Source organism: Lathyrus oleraceus, chromosome 7, assembly GCF_024323335.1.
Source record: "Lathyrus oleraceus cultivar Zhongwan6 chromosome 7, CAAS_Psat_ZW6_1.0, whole genome shotgun sequence".
NCBI classification, from domain to species: domain Eukaryota; kingdom Viridiplantae; phylum Streptophyta; class Magnoliopsida; order Fabales; family Fabaceae; genus Lathyrus; species Lathyrus oleraceus.
In genome coordinates, this window is record NC_066585.1 from 532,882,847 (window position 1) to 532,904,101 (window position 21,255).

A 21,255-nucleotide genomic window follows, 5' to 3' on the forward strand; every position below is an offset into this window, starting at 1 on the left:
GTGAAAAGTTCCAAGCCTTTCATACACCTTGCTCCCATGTCATTGTGGCATGTTCAAAGGTTTGAAGGAATCCATCATACTTACTATCTGACATTTACAAAGTCATAAACCTATCAAATGTTTATAAAATTAGTTTTTCAGTAGTTGCAAAAGACGATTACTAGTCAGAATATCAAGGGGACATTGTCTGACACAATGAAGTTATGCGAAGAAAGAAAAAGGATCGCCCAAAAATCACCCATATTCGAACCGAAATAGATACGGCGAATAAAATGATTCGACTATGTAGTTCATGTCGCCAGCCAGGTCACAATCGTACTAACTGTCGTAGTGTTGGAACGAGCACAACAAGATAATTTTACATGAACTTCTTTTGCAATATATAAAAAATAAAAATTATTTCATATGATAACTTTGTAAAGAAATACCATCACAAATAAATAAACACATTCAACACACAAGTAACACATAAACAACAACACAAACAACTATAACAATTAAAATACTATTACTATAACTAAGCGATTACAACCATCAAAACAATTTTGAACCTATTATGCACCATCCTGCGAACATCTCTGTCAGTCTTAATATCCACCAATTCAAACACTTCTCCATTTTGGTTGAACGTGGACTCAAGCCATTGAATCCTTCTAATCCTTTCATCATCCGCAATTTCCCCTTCTAACCAACGATGCAACGTCCGATTAAGACATTCGAACGAATCTATATTCCAAAGTCGAATCTTTATCGGAGGTGCGAGTGCTGAAAAAATTAAATCGGCATTTCTCTTATGAGTGGATTTAGACATGATTAAAGAACAAAAAATTGAAGGAGATTGAAGTATAATGAAATAAAATGTGATTGAAGGATAAAAATTGTGTGAAAAAATATGTGAGATGCACAAGGTATTTATAGATGAAGAATGAATTGCATGCGCCAAAGGGTTAGGCGCCACAAGCACATGCATCACAAGCACATGCATGCGCCAGAAACATAGGTGCAAGACACATGCATGCGCCAGAAACATAGGTGCAAGACACATGCATGCGCCATCAATCCCGACGCCTCGTTGCAAAGTCTTGGAAGCATGTGCCAAAAAAACTGACGCTTCCTCTTAGTGTTAAATGGATGCGTCAGATCATCGTCGCATCTATTCAAAAAAATAGTTATTTATGTAATTTTTTTTAAAATATTAGTTATTTCAGGATTTAATTTAAAATATTGGATTATTTAAAAAAAAATCGCCGCACTCAATTAGACTCCAATAACTAGAAAGTTGTTCCACCCCTTTTCACTTTCTCATTCACTCTATCCACCATTCATCAATGGCAACCCTCATCAACCTTTCTTCTACGCAACTTCTCTCTTTCCACAGTTCAACCTCTTTTCATCCCCGAAATACCCCTACCCTTTCACTAAATTTACACCCCAACTCTTCTTCAAACCTACGCCCAATTTCCATCAAACCCTACCACCATTCCCGAAAGCCTCACACATGGCTGGTGACTATGGCAGTGAAAAACCTCGGCGAGACCGAATCGGTGACGGTGTCTCCGGAAAGCGACGGACCCGCCGGAGAATTGCCTCCGGAAGCAGGAGTTTATGCTGTTTATGACAAGGACGGCGAGCTTCAGTTCATCGGTTTGTCGCGTAACATTGCTGCCACTATTTCCGCGCACCGGAAGTCGGTTCCAGAGCTTTGTGGTTCCGTTAAGGTAAGAATCTCAATGAAGGACTTTAAGTTTTGAATTGAATTGAAGTGTGTGATAAAGAGATTGTTCTATGTTTTGATTTTCGTTGTGTTAAATGCAAAGCTATGATTTTTGTTGATAAGTTCAGTTATTAATTATCATTTATCAACGAAAAATCATATTTTTCTAATGAAAAGAAAATATTCAAACTTCAAAACAATTTGTGGCAGTAATGTAACTTAATTATGTCTTGTTTATTTTCAATGACTTCAAAGAATAATTCAGCTGTTGATTGTTTCGAAGATTTGGGATAGAATTGAGGTGATATATACATTCTCGAGGTCGAAGAAAGAGAGAGAACTTGCGAAGGATGTGCATATGCAAAATCATCTTAGAATAGATGTCGAAGGAAGGAAAAGAAAATAAGGGTTTCTCCGTATTATAAGAAAATGGGTAGGATTTAAGTTCATTTTTGTGATAAAGGTTATTGGCTACATTATGCTTTCTACTTTCTAGTGTTACTAAGCTAAGAGAGTATTTAAGGCCATTTTTAGAGTAAGGGATGGCAACATGCTGCAACAGAATTGATTTCTGCCTTTACTTCTCGACAAGGGTAATGTCGAAGCCCTATCCTCAAGTCTATTTACCCTTATACTAATATGGAAGGGATATTTATTATGCACTCTTTTCTTTTATAGTTTTCCATAAGCAAAAGAAAGAATAGACCGGTGGTTTTAGTCCGTGTTGTCTAATATCGGCCATGGCGGATTTTTTTACTACTGCCATGGCCCATGGCCAATTTGTGAAGGATGGCGGTGTCATATGGGAGATTTTAGGATTTGCTCCACGATTTTAGTAACATATTAGAGTCAAAAGGAAAGACAAGCAAATGATTTTTGTTGCTGTTATTATTGATGGATGAAACTGTGAATTCTTGAAAATCTTATTTCAAACAGGAATAGTAATGGACATATAGTTTCAACCACTAGGAAAAACATAAGGCGTATTGTATATCATCACTTATTTTTATGTTTGTTTCTTAAGCAAATAGGGCTAAAAGACAAATGCCATATGAAACTCTATTCGACACAATTAGTGGGCACATGTTAGTGACATGTGAACCCAGTGATATGGAGTGTTGAAAGAGTGTTTTGTCATTCCTTATAATTATGATTCTGAGTTGTTTGCTTTCCTGTGTTTCGTTCATAAGTCATATCGGATGGATAAGTTTTCCCTTGAATTTATTGTCATGTTTCTTCTGTCCTAGTTCTTGTGAAGCACCACTTGTATTCCTTCTTTCCTTTTTGTTTTACTTCTTATTATAAAGCTTTCTGATATTTAAAGAGATGCATAGTAAAATTTTCATCGGCGTATGAAGTATCTTCTTCATAAACACAATCTTTTTTTATATGTTGGTTCTAGAGAATAAAAGGCCATAGATGAACCCACAAAACAACCAACCATGTAGAGGGTTTATGTGAGGAAGAGGTGTGGGGCTCAAGCAAATCATCATATGAGATTGAGCCAGCTAGCTGTTAGAGAATTTTGTTTTAGGTAGGGTAACGGGATGCCAAAAAGTATTGGGCATCCTGTCATTCTGGAAAGTAGGAGTATGCCAATCTTATAGGAGTTTTATCCATCTTGTTTTGTTACTATCATGCTGCTCTAACTCTTTTTGCTAGAGAGATTTTCTCTTAGTTAGCAAATAGTACCATTCTCTGTTTTTTTCAGACTTGAATCTATCCAAGAGTTGATGGGTCTGATTCTGTATTTGGAATTCCCAAACCATGTTTGCGCAAAAGCTACTCAAGACAAACTTTTATCTAGACTATGATTTGAGGCTTTTCAAATGTGATACCAAGCATGCATAGTATAACCCATACGTCACAACCCACGTCTTATTTCTGTTTTTTAAAGTTATTTACAACATCAAGTAGACTAAAAGGACAACTCTAATCTACAAAAAACAGTATAAAACTCTTGCACTATTTTAATTCTATTCAAGATCACCTTTCTCCAAATCTTCTGTGATATTACTCTCCTAATGATGAATTTTTCATTGTGAATTGTTTGCTGTAGGTTGGGGTAGTGGATGAACCTGACAGAGAAGCTCTAACCCAAGCATGGAAGTCATGGATGGAAGAATACATAAAAATCACAGGCAAAGTTCCACCTGGTAATGAATCCGGAAACGCCACTTGGATAAAACAACAACCTAAGAAGAAGCCTGATCTTCGATTAACACCCGGTCGTCACGTGCAACTAACCGTCTCTCTTGAGGAGCTCGTCGACAAATTGGTTAAAGAGAACAAGGTAGTTGCATTCATCAAGGGATCAAGAACTGCGCCGTTATGCGGATTCTCACAAAAGGTGATAGGTATTCTCGAAAAGGAAGGAGTAGATTATGAGAGTGTGGATGTGTTGGATGAGGATTATAACTATGGATTGAGGGAAACTGTTAAAAAGTATAGTAACTGGCCTACATTCCCTCAGATATTTTTGAATGGTGAACTTGTTGGTGGTTGTGATATATTGACCTCCATGCATGAGAAAGGTGAAGTGGCTGGTTTGTTCAAAAAATAATTAACTGTGCAAGTGAACTTGCATTTTTAGGCATTCTTTTGAAATAATGAGGAACTAGCTAGCTAGGAGTAGAATGTGTGGAGCATTAAGGGAAGGAGAAATGCTGGTCATGCCTTGTTGTATTAATCTTTTAAGTACAAGGGTAGAAAGAAAATAATAATTATATGTATATTTTATTTCAACCATAGTAGAAAATGCTTGTTTTTTTTCATATGTGCTGTATATTTGTCTTTTACAGCCATTTACAAACTAAACAGTATTTTGTAACAATATTAACATTGCCAAGGTTAATTTGGCGACTCAGTTTCTTGTTCTACTGCTTATTTCTCATTTAGCAAAATCAATTTGTCCTTATTTGTTTGTCGTTTTACATCTTCAAAGATGTTTTCATTTTTTTTTCTTTCATTTATACCTTTATCACTTTTTTATTATACATTTTTATTAATAACTAAGAATATGTTTATTTAAATGAAGAAATAAAATGCATAATTGTACTTCAATACAGTTTTTTTTCTTTTTTTTCATGTCTTATAAAACCTACAGCACAATGGACTATAAGGTGTGAAACTTTAACAAATTGAGATTAATGAAAGACAATCAAAAGTAAAACTATTATTGATTGAATGAACAGGTGAAAGAGAGAGGCTGAAGTTTCTCATCCTCATATTGTTAAGATTTTTTTCTTTAAAGAACCTTACCTTCTCAGTATTTAGTCACATGCTGATATATGCTCTAAAAACACAAGACTAATAAGCAAGAAGAATTAACTAATGTTGATAATTTCTTCCTTTGCTGTGATGCATCTGTTAGTTGCAGCTATATTGATATCAGTAGTTTCTTTTGCTAATGCATTCACCAGAAACGACTTTCCTCCTAACTTCTTGTTTGGTGCTGGAACTTCAGCTTATCAGGTTTCAACTCAATTCACTCTTTACTCTACATATATTTTCCTTCTAAAGTTAATTTTGTATTAATTTTGTATTTTGGATGATATGATTTAAAGGTTGAAGGTGCAGCAAAGGAAGATGGCAGGAAACCAAGCATATGGGATACTTTTGCACATGCTGGCAATGGTGCTCTTTCTCATTTATTTTCTATTATATTACACTTAGTCTTGTTATCAAGTCATAGACATTGAAATTCTTCGTTTCGATTAAATTTACAGCAGGACAATTCGAGGGAAATGGCGACATTGCATGCGATCAATATCACAAATATAAGGTCAGTAGATATGGATTGCAGCAAGCAAATTTCTCATGTTTTACATATCAAAAGACTGGTTTACGAATGCTTTTGTTTCTTGCAGGATGATGTCAAACTCATGGCGAAAATGGGCTTAGATGCGTATAGATTTTCCATATCATGGTCAAGACTTATTCCCCGTATGATAGATTGTTGCATCATATAATCAAGACTAATAGCTGATTGTACTTTGTTTGAATCTATAATTTTGTAGCTTCTTGAATCAACTATTTGTTATTCTTCTGACCTTGATCTCATTTTATACCAGATGGGAAAGGGCCTGTAAATCCAAAGGGACTGCAGTATTACAACAACCTTATCAACGAATTAACAAGCCAAGGTTCTTTTGCAAACTAGAGTTACATTGTAAAGTTCAATTGCAGATTGCGAAGAATATCGTTTTGTTCAGATTATGTTCCGCTATAGTGCTATGGTGCTGCTATTGCTACTAATCGACAACACTTTGTTCCAAATAGAGTATCTTAGAACAAAGAATTTGTTCAAATTATGTTACACTATAGTGCTATAGTGCCGCTATAGCTACTAACCGACAACACTTTGTTCTAAATAGAGTATCGCAGAACTAAGAATTTGTTAAAATTCTGATCCACTAGATGTTATAACTACTATTTGACGACACCCAATTCAATTATTTCCTCCTCATTTGTAGGAATCCAACCACATGTTACATTGCATCATTGGGATCTACCGCAAGCACTTGAAGATGAATATGAAGGATGGGTTAGTCGAAGAATTGTGTATGATTCCCAAACTATATTCAACAGAAAATAAGAAAACAATCTTTCTATAATTAATATTCGTATATTTATTTTATGCTATCTTGCAGAAAAGACTTCACAGCATATGCGGATGTATGCTTCAAAGAGTTTGGAGATAGAGTTAAATATTGGACCACAGTGAATGAGGCGAATGGGGGTGCACAAGGGGGCTATGGTTTTGGATTTTTACCGCCTCAAAGGTGTACTCTTCCCTCTATATATAATTGCTCCAAAGGTAATTCTTCAACTGAGCCATATTTTGCAGCGCATCATATGTTGTTGGCACACGCATCAGCTTCGAGACTGTATAGGAAAAAGTATCAGGTAAGCCAATATATCAGACATACACCATTTTGCTGTCAATCATCTAAGTGTGTGTTTGGGAAACTTAAAACTCACGGTGGAAAATCATGGTGGAACAGAAGCTACACATACCAGCTTTTCAAAATCAAGGTGAAAAAAGCCTTAAACGTTCAGCAGCGGTGACCCACCGTGTTACCAAACATAGGCTAAAGCTTTTCACATTTAGATCATGATTATTCTTGATATTTTGTAAGATGATAGTTATGGTATCATTTTTTACTATGATAATCAAAGTATCTTTTGTTTAATAATGCAACCGATGGTACTTGCAGGTCAAGCAACAAGGTTTGATTGGTCTTAATCTCCTTGTTTTTGGTTTGATTCCACTAACAAATACTAGTGAAGACATAATTGCCACTCAGAGAACTCAAGACTTCAATATTGGGTGGTAAGCAACAAAATGCATGTAATATCTATCTCTAGTTCTAAAATCACACATATGACTGGTTCTAATTTGTTTAGTATATAAAAATTATAAAATTTACATAAAAATGCGACGCCAAGTTTATTTTACCAATTTAGCATGAACAACTATTTTTTTTCTCTGCATTTTTCTATCAGGTTTCTGAATCCCTTAATATTTGGAAAATATCCTAGCACGATGGAGAAGAATGTTGGCTCAAGGCTTCCTATCTTCACAAGTAGAGAATCAAATTTGGTTAAGGGCTCAATAGACTTTCTTGGAGTCAACTTTTACAGCTCATTTTATATTAAGAACAACCCTGGTAGTCTGAAGAAAAAAAATAGAGATTACATAGCAGATATGGCCGTGGAGGTTAAGCGTATGATTATTTCTCTGTCATTTACTGCACCAATTTTGATTGCATAACCAACTCTATATTGAAATTAAACAAGTAAAATAACATGCATGTCTATTTATTAAATCAGTGTTTGGTATTCTCTTTCTTCCAACTTTGAGGATCTTTAATCTATTAATGTTTTTTTTACATGATTGTAGCCTACTCTGGAAATGGTACATTTGCAGATGAGGTAAAACTATAATATGAAAATCGTGGTTACTTTTATTTTTCGAGCATTAAAGCTTCAATATATTCAACTTACTAGCTGATTTGTTTGTTTAGCTTCCCGTTACGCCCTGGGTTTTGCAAGGGATGCTTCATTCATTGAAGAATGATTATGGCGATTTTCCCATTTACATTCACGAAAATGGTATTTCTTCCTTTCTAAGGCAACAATACCAATAGACACAATGTCCCTCCAGGTCCTTGATTTTATCTTAGTCAATAGTCAATTAGTGGAATAGCAATTCGTTCATATTTTGCATACCTTGGTCGTAAGATTTTTCGACACACTTTCATATTCTCTTGTACTTATATCAATAACATCAAAATCTTCATGGTTTATGATGAATATTTGAACTTCTCAGGTCAACTAACAGGTAGGAATTCATCTTTAGATGACTGGCCAAGAGTGTGGTATCTGCATGAATACATAGGGGGCATGTTTGATATGTTGAGGTACCTCTATTTTTTACTTTCAATTGAGGACTTCACATAGAGTTTTTGATATCTTAACATGATCTTCATTCCCAATATTCTTTTGTTTTATTCTATTCTTTTTCTAATGAATGCACACATTAATGAAACCTAAGTCTTTATTGATTATTTTTTCTTGAATTCTAATGGAGTGGTTTTTATGGTCACATTGATAGGAATGGACTGAATATTAGAGGTTATTTTGTATGGGCCTTTTTAGATGTATTTGAATTACTAAATGGATTTGAACGAAGTTTTGGTCTATATTACGTACATTTTGAAGATCCAACCTTGAGGAGACAACCTAAACTTTCTGCTGTGTGGTACTCAAATTTTCTAAACGATAGACCTGTGGACTCAAAGATCACCATGAAGACTGAGGAGAATTCATCTGTACTCGCCAACACTCACTTAGTTCATATTGCCACTTAAAGTAAGTAGATCTAGTTCAAATATATAACCTTCTCTCTTTTTCCTTGGTAACATTTTGGTTCTGTGTCCATGTGAAAGAAAGTTGCATGAATAATGGTTTGTAAACTTGTGTATATAAAGATATGTTGGTATATTATGTGCCTGATAAAACTTTTATATGAAGATGTGTCTGATGGAAATATATGTAGTCTTAAATATTGCTTAGTCTGCATCACTTTTGGTCTTTTAATGTTATATGGCTTAGCAGGCTCTCAAAAACAATGTTAACTAGTCCTAATATAGCTAATGTATACATTGAGCTCACTGAATGCCAGCTTAAATGCTAGCATTCTTCTCTTAGGTTCTACTTATTAGAGACTCAACCTATTCGCGCTAATATGAAGGGTAAAAGACAGAAAAGATAAACATAATAACATATCTGATTAACGTCTGGTCGTCACGTCAAACTAACCGTTCCTTTTGAGGGCGTCCAATTGGTCTGGTCGTCACGTCAAACTAACCGTTCCTCTTGAGGGCGTCCAACTGGTCGTCCCTCTTGAACTCATCGACAAGTTGGTAAAAGAGAATAAGATAGCTGCATTCATCAAGCGATTATGAAATGCGCCATTATGCGGATTCACATAGGGTGATAAGTATTCTTGAAAAGGGAAGGAGTAGATTATGGGAGTGTAAATGTGTTGGATGAAGAATATAAATATGGATCGAAGGAGATATTTTAAAAGTATAGTAGTTGGCCTACAGAAGAAATTATCGGGTCGAGTTGCGGACTAGGTCGCTCTTTTTAAGATGTTTCACGATACTGCCCAAAGTTATGCAAAGTAGTCGAACTGCCGCGTCACCTCCAGGATAAAACAGCTCAATTCTATACTGTATGATTACTATTTGCATGATAGATAATCGGTCTAGAAATACACCCTCTTATGATACAAAGACCATTCAAATATGGTATAAATACCACTAATAGTATCTGGCATGACGACCAGTCGTAATAATTTCTCAAACCAAGAGAAATTACAATATTTTTCCAATAATTCTCCAAAGAGAATTCAAGAAAATACTCGGAAAATTCAACGAGTAGAAAGAAAGGGGGAGAAGTTGGCGCTTCGATAATTCGAAAGACGCAGAGTTATATGAGTGAAGAAGGAAAAACTCAAAATAAACTTTTGGTGTATTTTAGAATTAAACAAGGATTTTTCTTATATAATGAAGTGAGGAAGGAAATATGTCTCACCTAAGTAATGTGGGACTAAATAATTTTTTCAACTAACACACAATCTGAGACTTGACTTAAGGAATTTTTTCAAATTCATCTCCCTATATTTAAATATTGACATAATGTTCCAACAATCCCCAACTTGAATTTAAAAAAAGTGATTTTAGAAGTAACATCAAACGTTTCTAAGATTGTGCATAAGCAAAGGTGTCTACGACTTGAACCTTTGCGTAGCAAGTAGGATTCTGATTCAACAAGAGTGACACAATTGTTTTGAACTCTATCTCAGACATCAGACCCGCACACAACATTTTCTTAAGGTGTATTCTAATAGCCCGTGTTTTAATGGTCCTGCACATGTATCCCGATTTAGTGAAGGCTCTAAGTATTATGCCCCGAAATTCCATATGAACCGGCCTAAGTTCCACAATCACATAAGTGAGTCTATCAAGAGTACTCATGTAGCCTAGGTACTCCCTCATATAGAGTATATATCTCATTAAGAGTTTCTATTATCTCATCCTCTTATTGCTTCAGGATTCATGCTTTATTTATTTATACTCGCATGATCATCTCATATTACTCATAACTTGTTATTACCCATTGAACCTATTTGTTGGGATCTCTAGTCATTTAGGTCGGGTTACCATCATGAGCAACTCATTTTTCTATAGGCATTAGTCACATCCTATTTGATGTATTATGGACTTTCTCTCAAGCTAATCCTTTCGTCAAAGGATTTGCTAAATTTTCATCAGTGCGTACATGATCCACTCTTACAACTCCTTTAGAGATACAATCTCTGATGGTGTTGTGCTTTCTTCTTATTTGACGTCTTTTACCATTATAATAATGATTCTCAATTTTTGCAATAACTGCGGTACTATCATTGTGGATCAACACAACTGGCATAGGTTTTTCCCATAAAGGGATCTCAGCTAGCAAGCATCTTAACCAACATGCTTCTTCACTAGTCGTGGCTAGTGCTATCATCTCAGACTCCATTGTGGACTGAGTCAGGATAGTTTGTTTCTTTGATTTCCAAGATACTGCTCCTCCAGCTATACTAAATATATAGCCACTTGTAGCTTTGGAATCATCCGATAAGGTGTTCCAATCTGCATCATTGTACCCTTCTAATACAATAGGAAATTTTTAATAATGTAGTCCGAGATCCATGGTCTTTTTAAGGTACCTCATGACTCGCTCAATAGCTTGTCAGTGCTCGTTACCCGGTCTACTTATAAACCTGCATAATAGTCCTACGACATATGCAATGTCAGGTCTAGTACGATCAGTGGCATACCTAAGACCGTCAATGATGCTCGCATATTTTGTTTGTCTGACACTTTCACTAGTGTTCTTAAACAATTTCACACTTGGATTGTATGGCGTGCACGCATATTTACAGTCAAAGTAATTATATTTCTCTAAGATCTTCTCCACATAGAGTGATTGATCCAAATAAATTCTTTGTTTGTATCTCGTGATCTTGATACCAAGATTCACACTCGTTTCTCCGATGTCTTTCATATCAAAGTTGTTGCATAACAATGATTTCACATCATTAACATCCAGAATGTTTGATCCAAATATGAGTAGATCGTCTACATAGAGACATATGATAGTGCAAATGTGATTCTCAGATTTGCAATAAACGCATTTGTCATTTTCATTCACTTTGTACCCATTCGATATCATTAAGTTATCAAACTTCTCAGGTCATTGCGTTGGACCTTGTCTTAGACCATACAGAGACTTATCTAACTTACCGATCTTGCTTTCTTGCCCACGAATTACAAACCCTTCCAGTTGGTCCATATAGATTTCTTCTAAGTCACTATTAAAAAAAGTTATTCTAACATCCATTTGGTGTACTATTAAGTTATAAATAGAATCCATTGAAATAAGTACCCTAATGGATGTAATTCAAGTGTTTGGAGAAAAAGTATCGAAGAAATCTATATTTTCTCTTTGCCTAAAATATTTGGCTACAGGGAAAACCTTGTACTTATCAATTGTTCCATCAGTTTTTAGTTTCTTTTTTAAAACAGATTTACAAGAAATTGGTTTACAAACACGAGGCAAGTTTACTAAGTGCAATGTCATGTTAGATTCCAGAGAATCTATCTTATCATAAGTAGCTTCTTGCCACAATTCTGCATCCAGAGATGACAATGCTTCTTGAAGATTTATTGGATCTTCTTCTACATTATAAGCCGCATACTCGGATCCATAGTCTTCTCCGCCTTTTTCTTCTACAAAGTTAGCTTTCTCCACAACCTTCTTCGATAATCTACACTCAGATAGTGACCGGTCTTGTTGCAGTTGAAGCACTTGATCTGTGATTTGTCATACCTCGACCATGAATTTCCTCTTCCACGACCTCTTGTTGCTTGTGGATTCCAACTTTTTCTCCATTGTTGGAGTAGTTGTTGTAACCGCCTCTTCCTTCTCCTCCATGTCCTCGTCCACGTCCATGATATTGGCCACGACCTCATCCTCTCCGCCTCTTGTAATTCACATAGTTTGTTTCCTTTACGTTGAGTTATAGTAGTTTCTCCATAGTCTCCTTTTGTTTAATTTTTCTCTTTTGTTTTTCACTGTTAGCCTTGTAAGGAACCCATGAGTTGCTCAATAGTCATGGTCTTTAAATTCTTGTTTTCTTCAATGTTGGTAACCATGAAGTCAAAACTTGGATTTAAAGTGTGAAGTATTTTCTCCATGACTTTCACCTCATCAACATCTTCCCCATTTCTTTAAGTTGATTGACTACGGCCAATACTCGAGAAAAATAATCAGAATATGACTCAGACACTTCCATAAATAAACGTTCAAAATCACCTCTAAGAGTTTGAAGACAAATCTTTTTTACCTGCTCCACTCCTTTGTTGCAAGTTTGAAGCTTGTCCCATGTTTCTTTGGCCGTTGTTGCGTTGGAGATCTTCTCAAATGTATCTTCATCCATTGATTAATAAATGAGGAAGAAAACTTTCTTATCTCTCTTTTTTGACTCCTTCAATGTCTCCTTTACACCCTGCCTTAGCGAGACTTCATCTTGCTCCTTGAAATCTTTCTCTCACATCTTGAGCTCCTAGTAGTGCCTTCATCTTGATACTCCAATTGTCATAGTTGTTCTTTGTGAGCATCGACATTTGAAAAGGAAAACCTCAATTCGCCATCTTTTGAGGACCTTGAAGCTCTGATGTCACTTTGTTGGAAATAAGGCTTTTTGTGTTTAGGGAAAATGTGTAGGAATATTATAGGCTTGAATAGAAATTTGATAGGTTGGAGAATTATTTATGGAATAGAGAACTTTGTATTTTTGCTTGATACAAAAATGTAGGATTACATCTCTATTTATAATTGTCGCAACTTGAAAAATACAGTGCGCGAAAAAACAACCGGCGGAAGAAAAAAGACAGAAGAGTTGCCACCGTGCGTTATTTATCATGCTCGAAGTAAACCTGGAAAAGGAAAGGAAAATACAAGGTCTCGCAACCAAATCTTGGGTACGGGAGTCAGTTATGCGAAGGGAAGGTATTAGCACCCCTACGCATCCGTAGTACTCTACGGGATCCACTTCTGTGGTTCTTGTCTAAAGGGTGTGAGTTTACCTAATGTGTTTATTTACTAAAAAAAAAGGGGTTAAAAGAAATGACTCGCGCGTATGTCGCATCCACTACATACGTATCTCATCTGAATATGAGAATCAGAGTCTTCGTAGCTCGGCTGACCTATGGGTTGGGGGGATGTGTGCTCGCTAAGACATCGCGTCTTATGCCTACGTATCTCATCTGGAATGAGAATTAGAGCAAGCCGTAGTTCGGCTAACTACGGGGTTATGGATTGGGTTTTGGACGAACGACGTCACTACGCAGTCTACCGGATGCTCGACCTTTGGAGACTTACTCGCCTGTAGTAGAAGGAGTAAACGTGCGTTGAGGTGTTTTGGGTTTGTTCGCGTTGTAGGAACGCGCATGCAAAAAGGAAGTCCTAGGCGAAGGAACAGTGCTACCTTAATTGGCATGCAGTGAAGTGAAGTGAAGTGAAGTGAAGTGAAGTGAAGTGAAGTGAAGTAACAATGCCTGTCAGAATCGGCAAAGAGGTGGTCTTGAAAGAAGAATCCGTCTGGTACGGTGAAAGTCAGTCTGAATGCCGAAAAAGAATGTCAACTTGGATACCAAAATAAATGGTAACATAGAAAAATAACCATGGCCTGAATGCCGCTCATCAGTCTGAATACTGGAAATGGCTTCGATCTGAACATCGGGAGATATGAGATTATTTATATCGGTCTGAACACCGAGAGGCTGGCCTGAATGCCACAAGTTGCGTCGACCTGAACGTCGGAAATTTCTTCGATCTGAACATCGGAAAATTAGCCTGAATGCCACTTCGGTCTGGATACCGGAACACTGGCCTGAACGCCACTTCGATCTGAATATCGGAAGAACTGACCTGAACGCCACTTCGATCTGAATATCGGAAAAACTGGCCTGAACGCCACTTCGATCTGGATATCGGAAAAACTGGCCTGAACACCACTTCGATCTGAATATCGGAAAAACTGGCCTGAACGCCACTTCGATCTGAATATCGGAAAAACTGGCCTGAACGCCACTTCGATCTGAATATCGGAAAACTGGCCTGAACGCCACTTCGATCTGAATATCGGAAAAACTGGCCTGAACACCACTTCGATCTGAATATCAGAAAACTTCATGCCCGTCAGCATCGGCAAAAATAGGGAAGGATAATAGAGGCGGTGCATGGGCCAATGACACTTGCTGGGGATAACCAAGGTGAGTCATGAACAATCTTCAGTCTGAGTACTGGAAACAACTTCTAGCTTATCACTTGGGATACCGAGAATGTTTTATGCTTACATGCGTATGTTTGAATTTTTCAATGGCATAATACTCCATGAAAATGGAAATGCTACGCGATTTGGAAGGATGCAATGCAATATGATTCTACATGCAGGGATGCGAAATGCTGGGTAGAATGCCAAGCTGAGGCAAGGGGATCTGCTGGGGAAATGATCACCATCCTTTGGGCCCTGGCAAGGCTGTTGGAGATGCACAGCACAAAGATTAATGTGGGGAAATGACCCGCCACACGGTGTTCTAGCAATGATGAAATGCCGAGATTCTGACTGGGGAGAGAACGACACTGAAAACCTGCTGTTGGGGAAAACGATAGTGGTTCTGGCAACCACGATCTGCGAGAGATGACTCAGCAGGGGAAGCAAACACTGATACGGTACCGAGGTTCTGCTTCAAGGAAAGAAACCATGGATCTGGCATTGGGATTATCGATCTGGCATCGAACTCTGAGGAGCAGCTGCTTCTGCTGGGAAGATACAATCTGGCACTGTCAACTCCGCTGGGGGTATATAGTCTGACACTGTCAACTCTACTGGGGAGTGTATGTCCTGAAACCACCGCTTGGGGGAAGGTACAGTGGTGAGAACCTGCTGGGGATTGAAGAATCCAACACTCTGATCAGTGTCGCGACGCGAAAAATACCCGAGCGTAAGGAACGCTCGAAATATAAACGAAACAGAGTCGCCACCGAACTTTATTTATTCCCAAAGAGGGAAAGGGGAAATATCGATAAAACCCATAAAAATCAAAAAGAAATGGTCGTCGCAACCAAATCGGGTTCGGGAGTCGGTTATGCAAGGGGAAGGTATTAGCACCCCTCACATCCATCGTACTCGATGGGACCCATTTAGTTAGTTTCGTGTTAGAGTGTTAGCGTGATATCATTTGCGATCTTCTACTTATCGAGTGAGGAAAGAGAAAAAAAGAAAGGAAAGACTTAGGGTTTTCTAATATTAATGTGCCTGACAAGATTTCGCAATCCTGCTCCTACGTATCTCCAGGTGCTATGAAGAACTCAAGGCATACGTAGTTCTACCCAAAGAGAACTACTGGGTGGATTGCTTTTAAAGAGAGTGACGCTTGGATCATATTTGAGCGATTAAACCTTTACTTGCTGCTCGTTCTTGGAGGCTGAAGTCTTTGTTTGATTCGCATCAAAATGGATGTTGCATACTCTTTTCTGAAAATGTTTTCGGAGTCGCACAAGGGCGGAAAATAAGTTTGATGAGTTTGAGTTGATTTTAAGCGGAGACAGACATCCAAGCAGGGAGCTCTACTGCAATACTCGAATGCCCGAAGAGGAAGAGGCCTAAGCCCAATCACTCTCTTTTCATCCGAAAGTTTATTTATGAAAATGTGGCAAATTAGGTCAAGGTTCATTAACGAAAGACGATTAATCAGACATAGAGCTCTACAGTAATGTCCAAATAATCGGGAAAGAGAAGGTCGATACCCAATCAATCTTTTTCTTCTATAAGAGAAATGACCAAATTCTAGTAATTATTGTATTTTAATATGGAAGACGAATGTTTGAACATTGAGCTCTACAACAGTGTCCTAACATCCGAAACAGAGAAAGTCTAAACTTAATCAGTTTCTTCCATTTTTATTGTAAAAAACTTTTGAAAATAGGGGGACGACTTGACATTGGATCAAGTGTCGGAAATTGACTTATGAAAATAATTTGGATGTGGCGGGGGTTAAATTTATTATAAAAATAATGTGGGGTTTTTGATATAGATATTGATTACTTGATGTTTATTACTCATGTAAAGAGAAGTTAGTAACTTATTAATCACAATGAAAAAAAAACATGGAAAATGGAGTGTGAATATTAAATGAACAGAATAAATAAAATAAATAATAATAATAATAATAATAATAAAACCATTTAAAACCATTTATTAACAGAATAAATAAAATAAATAATAATAATAAATAAATAAAATAAAAGTAACAAAAAAATGGCAATAAAAGGGAGTCGTCCCCCACTCTTACCATGTGACTCTCTTGTTTCCTTTTACTAAAATTTATAACATAACCATTATTGATAAAAGTGAGTATATAATATTAAAAAAATAGAATTTAAACAAATAAAAATTGAGTATTAATTCCAATACCAGTCCATCCATTTAAGTCCAACCTAGAAACAAAGTAGAAAATAGAGCAAACAACTTTAAAGATGACAATGTCATTAGAGACATGTCCAAGTATCCTCTTTGGTGATAGAAATAGGTAGTGACGATAATGATGAAGCATAAAATGGCTGGGGAAAAATTATGTAATACTAGATGTTAAGGCAACCAAGCAACATGTTCCACCAAGTCTTACATATTTAACAACTTGTAACCATAAGATGCAATTCAATTTTGAAATAGTTTAACATGAAATGAACAACCTCAGATAAAACAGCATGATAACACAAATTAAAAAAATAAATAATTAATTAAAAAAAAAGAACTCACTAGCACATGTTATGCTGGGAACAAAGGAGAAGTCATAAACATGAGTTCATTCTATAACAGAGCTCTTAAAATTCCTTTACTACAAACAAACAATCCCCATGACAATCACAAATTAGGAATTAACAAGACTTCAACTCAAGCTAGCTCCAGAACAACGAGAAACAACTTAAGTAAAAGTTAACAACATCAAGTTTAAAGGGTCTGTACAAATAGAAAGAACTTATTACCTATTATTTCCAACAAACATCTACGGCAATTCGGCGACTCGAATCATGACAACAACAACGCTTTTTAGCGTTCATCGAAATAGAATATCATACCATAATATACAAAAGAAGCTGTAGAAATTAAGTTGACATATCAAAATAGATATCAAAATAGAAATCGGTGGTCATAACAACATATTATCAATGTCAAAATCACGGATAAATGTCCGATCTTACGCAATACAACTCAACCAAATAGAATCAGTAGCAGCAACTACATATTATAATACCCGATTAAAACTGTTAAAAGTGATTATCATGAAATCCAACTTATCCAAAACAGAACCATAAAAGCCAAGCATACCAAACACTAAACGAATATGATCGAAATGCTATAAACAGAACAAATAGTAAAGAAAAAGAATCAAGATACAAAAAAAAATTAATCACAATCCAACAATGTTGAAATCGAGTAAGAAGAAAAGACACGACCCAAACGGTAAACCGAAAGTTGTTGCTGTGCAGAATTATTTTACTGTGGAATTTCTTATTCGCGGGTATCCGAAAAACTTGATGTTGTGCATCAATGTTATTCTCAGACCACCGAAAGTGGAATATGGAATGCTCTTGATTTCTCCAAATCGTTAAAGCCGCGTTCGAGTATCTTGAGAAGAGCAAAGGATGATATGTCGCGGTGGTTACCGGTGAGTGAAGGGTGGTATTGGATAAAAAACGTGATTGGAAAATGGATCGAAGGGTGGAAAGGTTGTATGTGATGTGTTTATGATGGTTGGCGGTGTTGTAGATCGGAGAAGGGAAGAGTTGAGTTTTTTTTCGAAGGTGAAGATCGGATCGGAGGGAGTATGATTGACGACAGAGAAGGGTGTTGGATGGTGAAGAAGTTACAAGGCAAAGGTTTAGTGGCGGTTTGAAGTTTGAAGTTTTAGGTGGAGATAAGAGAGGAAGTGTGTGGTCTCCTCCTTGTGTGACGCGTTTGGCTAGTCATTATAACAAAAATCATTTTTTTTTTATTTTGTCATCATGGACACGTGGCACTAGTTAATTGGTGGGGAAATGAATTTTTTCTTGCGCCAGCAAGACAAAGAGAAGGGTCACGTGCTATCAGCCAAAAAATGGGGGGAACTTTCCCACACTTTTTCCTTCAATTCTTTTTTATTATCATTTTTTTTATTTCCTTGTTAAAAATTTGATATTTAAAATTAAATTTTAACATAAAAAACCAAAATTCTAAAAATCAGAACAAGATTAATAGAACAAAATTAAATTTATACTTAAAACACAATTAATTCTAATTAATCCTACTAATTAAATTGACTAAAAAATAAAAATAATTGGATAAAAATAAATAAAACTCAAACGTAAAAGTGTCCGAAAAGATAAACTGAATGCACCAATATTATTAGCGTGAAATAAACTTTTCGAAAACATACAGGTTTCAATCAAATTTTGAAACAAAAACTGACCGGTTAAAAGCCTCAAGTTAATCAGAATGCGACTGAAAAAGTAATCGGAAAATTGAAATGAGCACACCAGGTTAAACTAAGTGAACTGTAGATTAAGAAAACTGACATTTGAAAACTCAATTTTGAAATTTTTCGTCTGTTAATTCGACGTACATTTGAGAAACGATTCGACCGATCTGTCTGTAAATTCGAAAAAATTATTTCAAATATATTTCAAGCACTATGTGAAACAAAAATGCATTTTATGACAAGTAGAAAATACAAACGTCTTATAAATGAACTGAATTGCTGACTGAATAACCATGAACAGACAATCAAATGTAATTGAATCACCCTTGGACCATTTACTTATGATTCTCCATCACAATTAAAACCTACAAAGATTCAGATGATGACAATACTCTTGACTGTCACCCTCTGAACCTCTCAAACATGATGTAATGGAAATAAATGATGCATCAAGACTTAGAAATTAAGTCCTCAATCAATAGATAACTGAATGACTGTCATCAAGACCAATAAAATGCCAGAGCTCCTGACTTTTTATTAGAACACTAATGAATGTTTTTTTAACTGATAAAAATGCACAACAAAATGGATCGATTTATGCTATACTGATGCAAGTGAAAAACTCAGGGTAAAATTTAGGGTATGACAATCAGCTCTGCTGGGATAAGACACCAAATTCGTCTGTTGGCGACTTCACTGGGGAAAACATTCACGATCATCTGCAGGGGATTTTAAGGAAATGCCCCGAGGGCACCTGTTCTGAATAGACGATCCAAAGCACTTAAAATTTACAGCAATTTTAAATGTTTATTAAGCATGTACCTGTAAAGCCCTTATGTGTCATGATGCAATGTTTATCAGAAATTCGGACGTCATTTTTTGCAAACAAAACAGTAAAATGAAAATGAAAACAGAGATATGCTGAATAACATGATTTTATTGATTGAATGGCCTCTGAATAGGCATTTACATCAGGAAGCAATCCCTGGAAAGAGGTAATCGCACAAAAGATAAAAAAACAGAAATTAATCTAATGGCAATGTGAAATGGATTTCTATTGGGTTCCAATTCTGCTATGACTTGCCCGTCTTTAAGATCCTCCAGATGATCAGCCTTCTGAAAAGGTGATTGGACTGTTTCCTACCTTTCGAAAATTTCCAGTCATCGACATGAGATGAGATTCAGAACTAACTCAGAACGCAGTCATTCGCTTGATCCCTAACTTTTGCCTGGATCACCCTTTTCGGGTTTTCAATCCACCGGGATACCCATTTTTGCCTAAGTTGCCTTTTCAGGTTTTCAACTTACCGGGTGTATGATCTTTTCATTTTTAATCCCTAATTTTTGCCCGAACCTTTTCATTTTCTTGGTTCGTCGGGATGCCCATTTTTGCCTGGACTATTCTTTTTACTGTCCAGCGGGTCTATTTTATGCGAAGTATTTTTTAACCGCGTCTGAGTTCACAGGGGAAGTGAAGCTTTCACCATCCATAGTTGCAAGCATTAAGGCCCCACCATCAAAAACCTTGGTGACAATATACGGTCCATCATAGTTAGGAGTCCACTTGCCCCTGTGATCTGTCTGAGGAGGAAGGATCCTTTTCAACACTAAATCTCCGACCTGGAAACAACAAGGACACACTTTCTGATCAAAGGCTCTCTTCATCCGACTCTGATATAACTGCCCATGACAAATGGCTGCCATTCGCTTCTCTTCGATAAGACTCAACTCGTCGAACCTTGTCCGAATCCATTCAGCTTTGTCTAACTTGACATCCAACAGGACTCTTAGAGAAGGAATTTCCACTTCAACAGGTAGGACTGCCTCCATACCATACACCAGGGAGTAAGGGGTTTCCCCAATCGACGTACGTACTGAAGTACGGTACCCATGCAAGGCGAAGGGTAGCATCTCATGCCAATCTCTGTACGTGACGACCATCTTCTGCACAATCTTCTTTATGTTCTTATTTGCCGCCTCAACAGCGCCGTTCATCTTAGGGCGGTAAGGGGAAGAATTGTGATGCTGAATGTTGAAGTTCTGACACAACTCCTTCATCATTTTGTTGTTGAGATTAGAACCATTATCAGTAATGATTCTTTCGGGAATCCCATAGCGACAAATGATTTCTTTCTTGATGAAACGGGCAACCACATGTCTGGTGACATTCGCGAACGACGCTGCTTCGACCCACTTGGTGAAATAGTCGATGGCAACAAGGATGAAGCGATGCCCATTGGAAGCAGTCGGCTCAATCTTTCCAATCATGTCAATGCCCCACATAGCGAACGGCCACGACGAAGTCATCACATTCAGAGGATTTGGCGGCACATGCACCTTATCAGCATAAATCTGGCATTTAAGACACTTCCGAGCATATTTGAAGCAATCTGATTCCAT

The 21,255-nt window shown here is 36.8% G+C and overlaps 2 protein-coding genes across 5 annotated transcripts; both read left to right on the plus strand.

The window, feature by feature from the left end:
• The first annotated feature begins 1,251 nt into the window (after positions 1-1,251).
• Positions 1,252-4,580, plus strand: LOC127107803 (bifunctional monothiol glutaredoxin-S16, chloroplastic). Its single transcript, XM_051045127.1, has 2 exons — positions 1,252-1,718; positions 3,774-4,580. Exons 1-2 carry the CDS (start codon positions 1,329-1,331, stop codon positions 4,275-4,277), a joined length of 894 nt encoding a protein of 297 aa, XP_050901084.1. The 5' UTR covers positions 1,252-1,328; the 3' UTR covers positions 4,278-4,580.
• A 386-nt stretch (positions 4,581-4,966) lies between these two features.
• LOC127107802 (beta-glucosidase 11) lies at positions 4,967-19,501 on the plus strand. Of its 4 annotated transcripts, XM_051045124.1 has the most exons (14): positions 4,967-5,188; positions 5,281-5,350; positions 5,443-5,498; positions 5,584-5,659; positions 5,788-5,859; positions 6,190-6,277; positions 6,367-6,751; positions 6,934-7,049; positions 7,223-7,443; positions 7,620-7,651; positions 7,744-7,831; positions 8,049-8,139; positions 8,334-8,590; positions 19,483-19,501. In XM_051045124.1, exons 1-13 carry the CDS (start codon positions 5,048-5,050, stop codon positions 8,587-8,589), a joined length of 1,692 nt encoding a protein of 563 aa, XP_050901081.1. In that variant the 5' UTR covers positions 4,967-5,047; the 3' UTR covers position 8,590; positions 19,483-19,501. The 4 variants fall into 4 exon arrangements, with proteins under 4 accessions (XP_050901081.1, XP_050901080.1, XP_050901082.1 ...); XM_051045123.1 differs by lacking the exon at positions 19,483-19,501 and having other exon boundaries at positions 8,334-8,770; XM_051045125.1 differs by lacking the exon at positions 19,483-19,501 and having other exon boundaries at positions 6,367-6,622; positions 8,334-8,770.
• Positions 19,502-21,255: the final 1,754 nt, after the last annotated feature.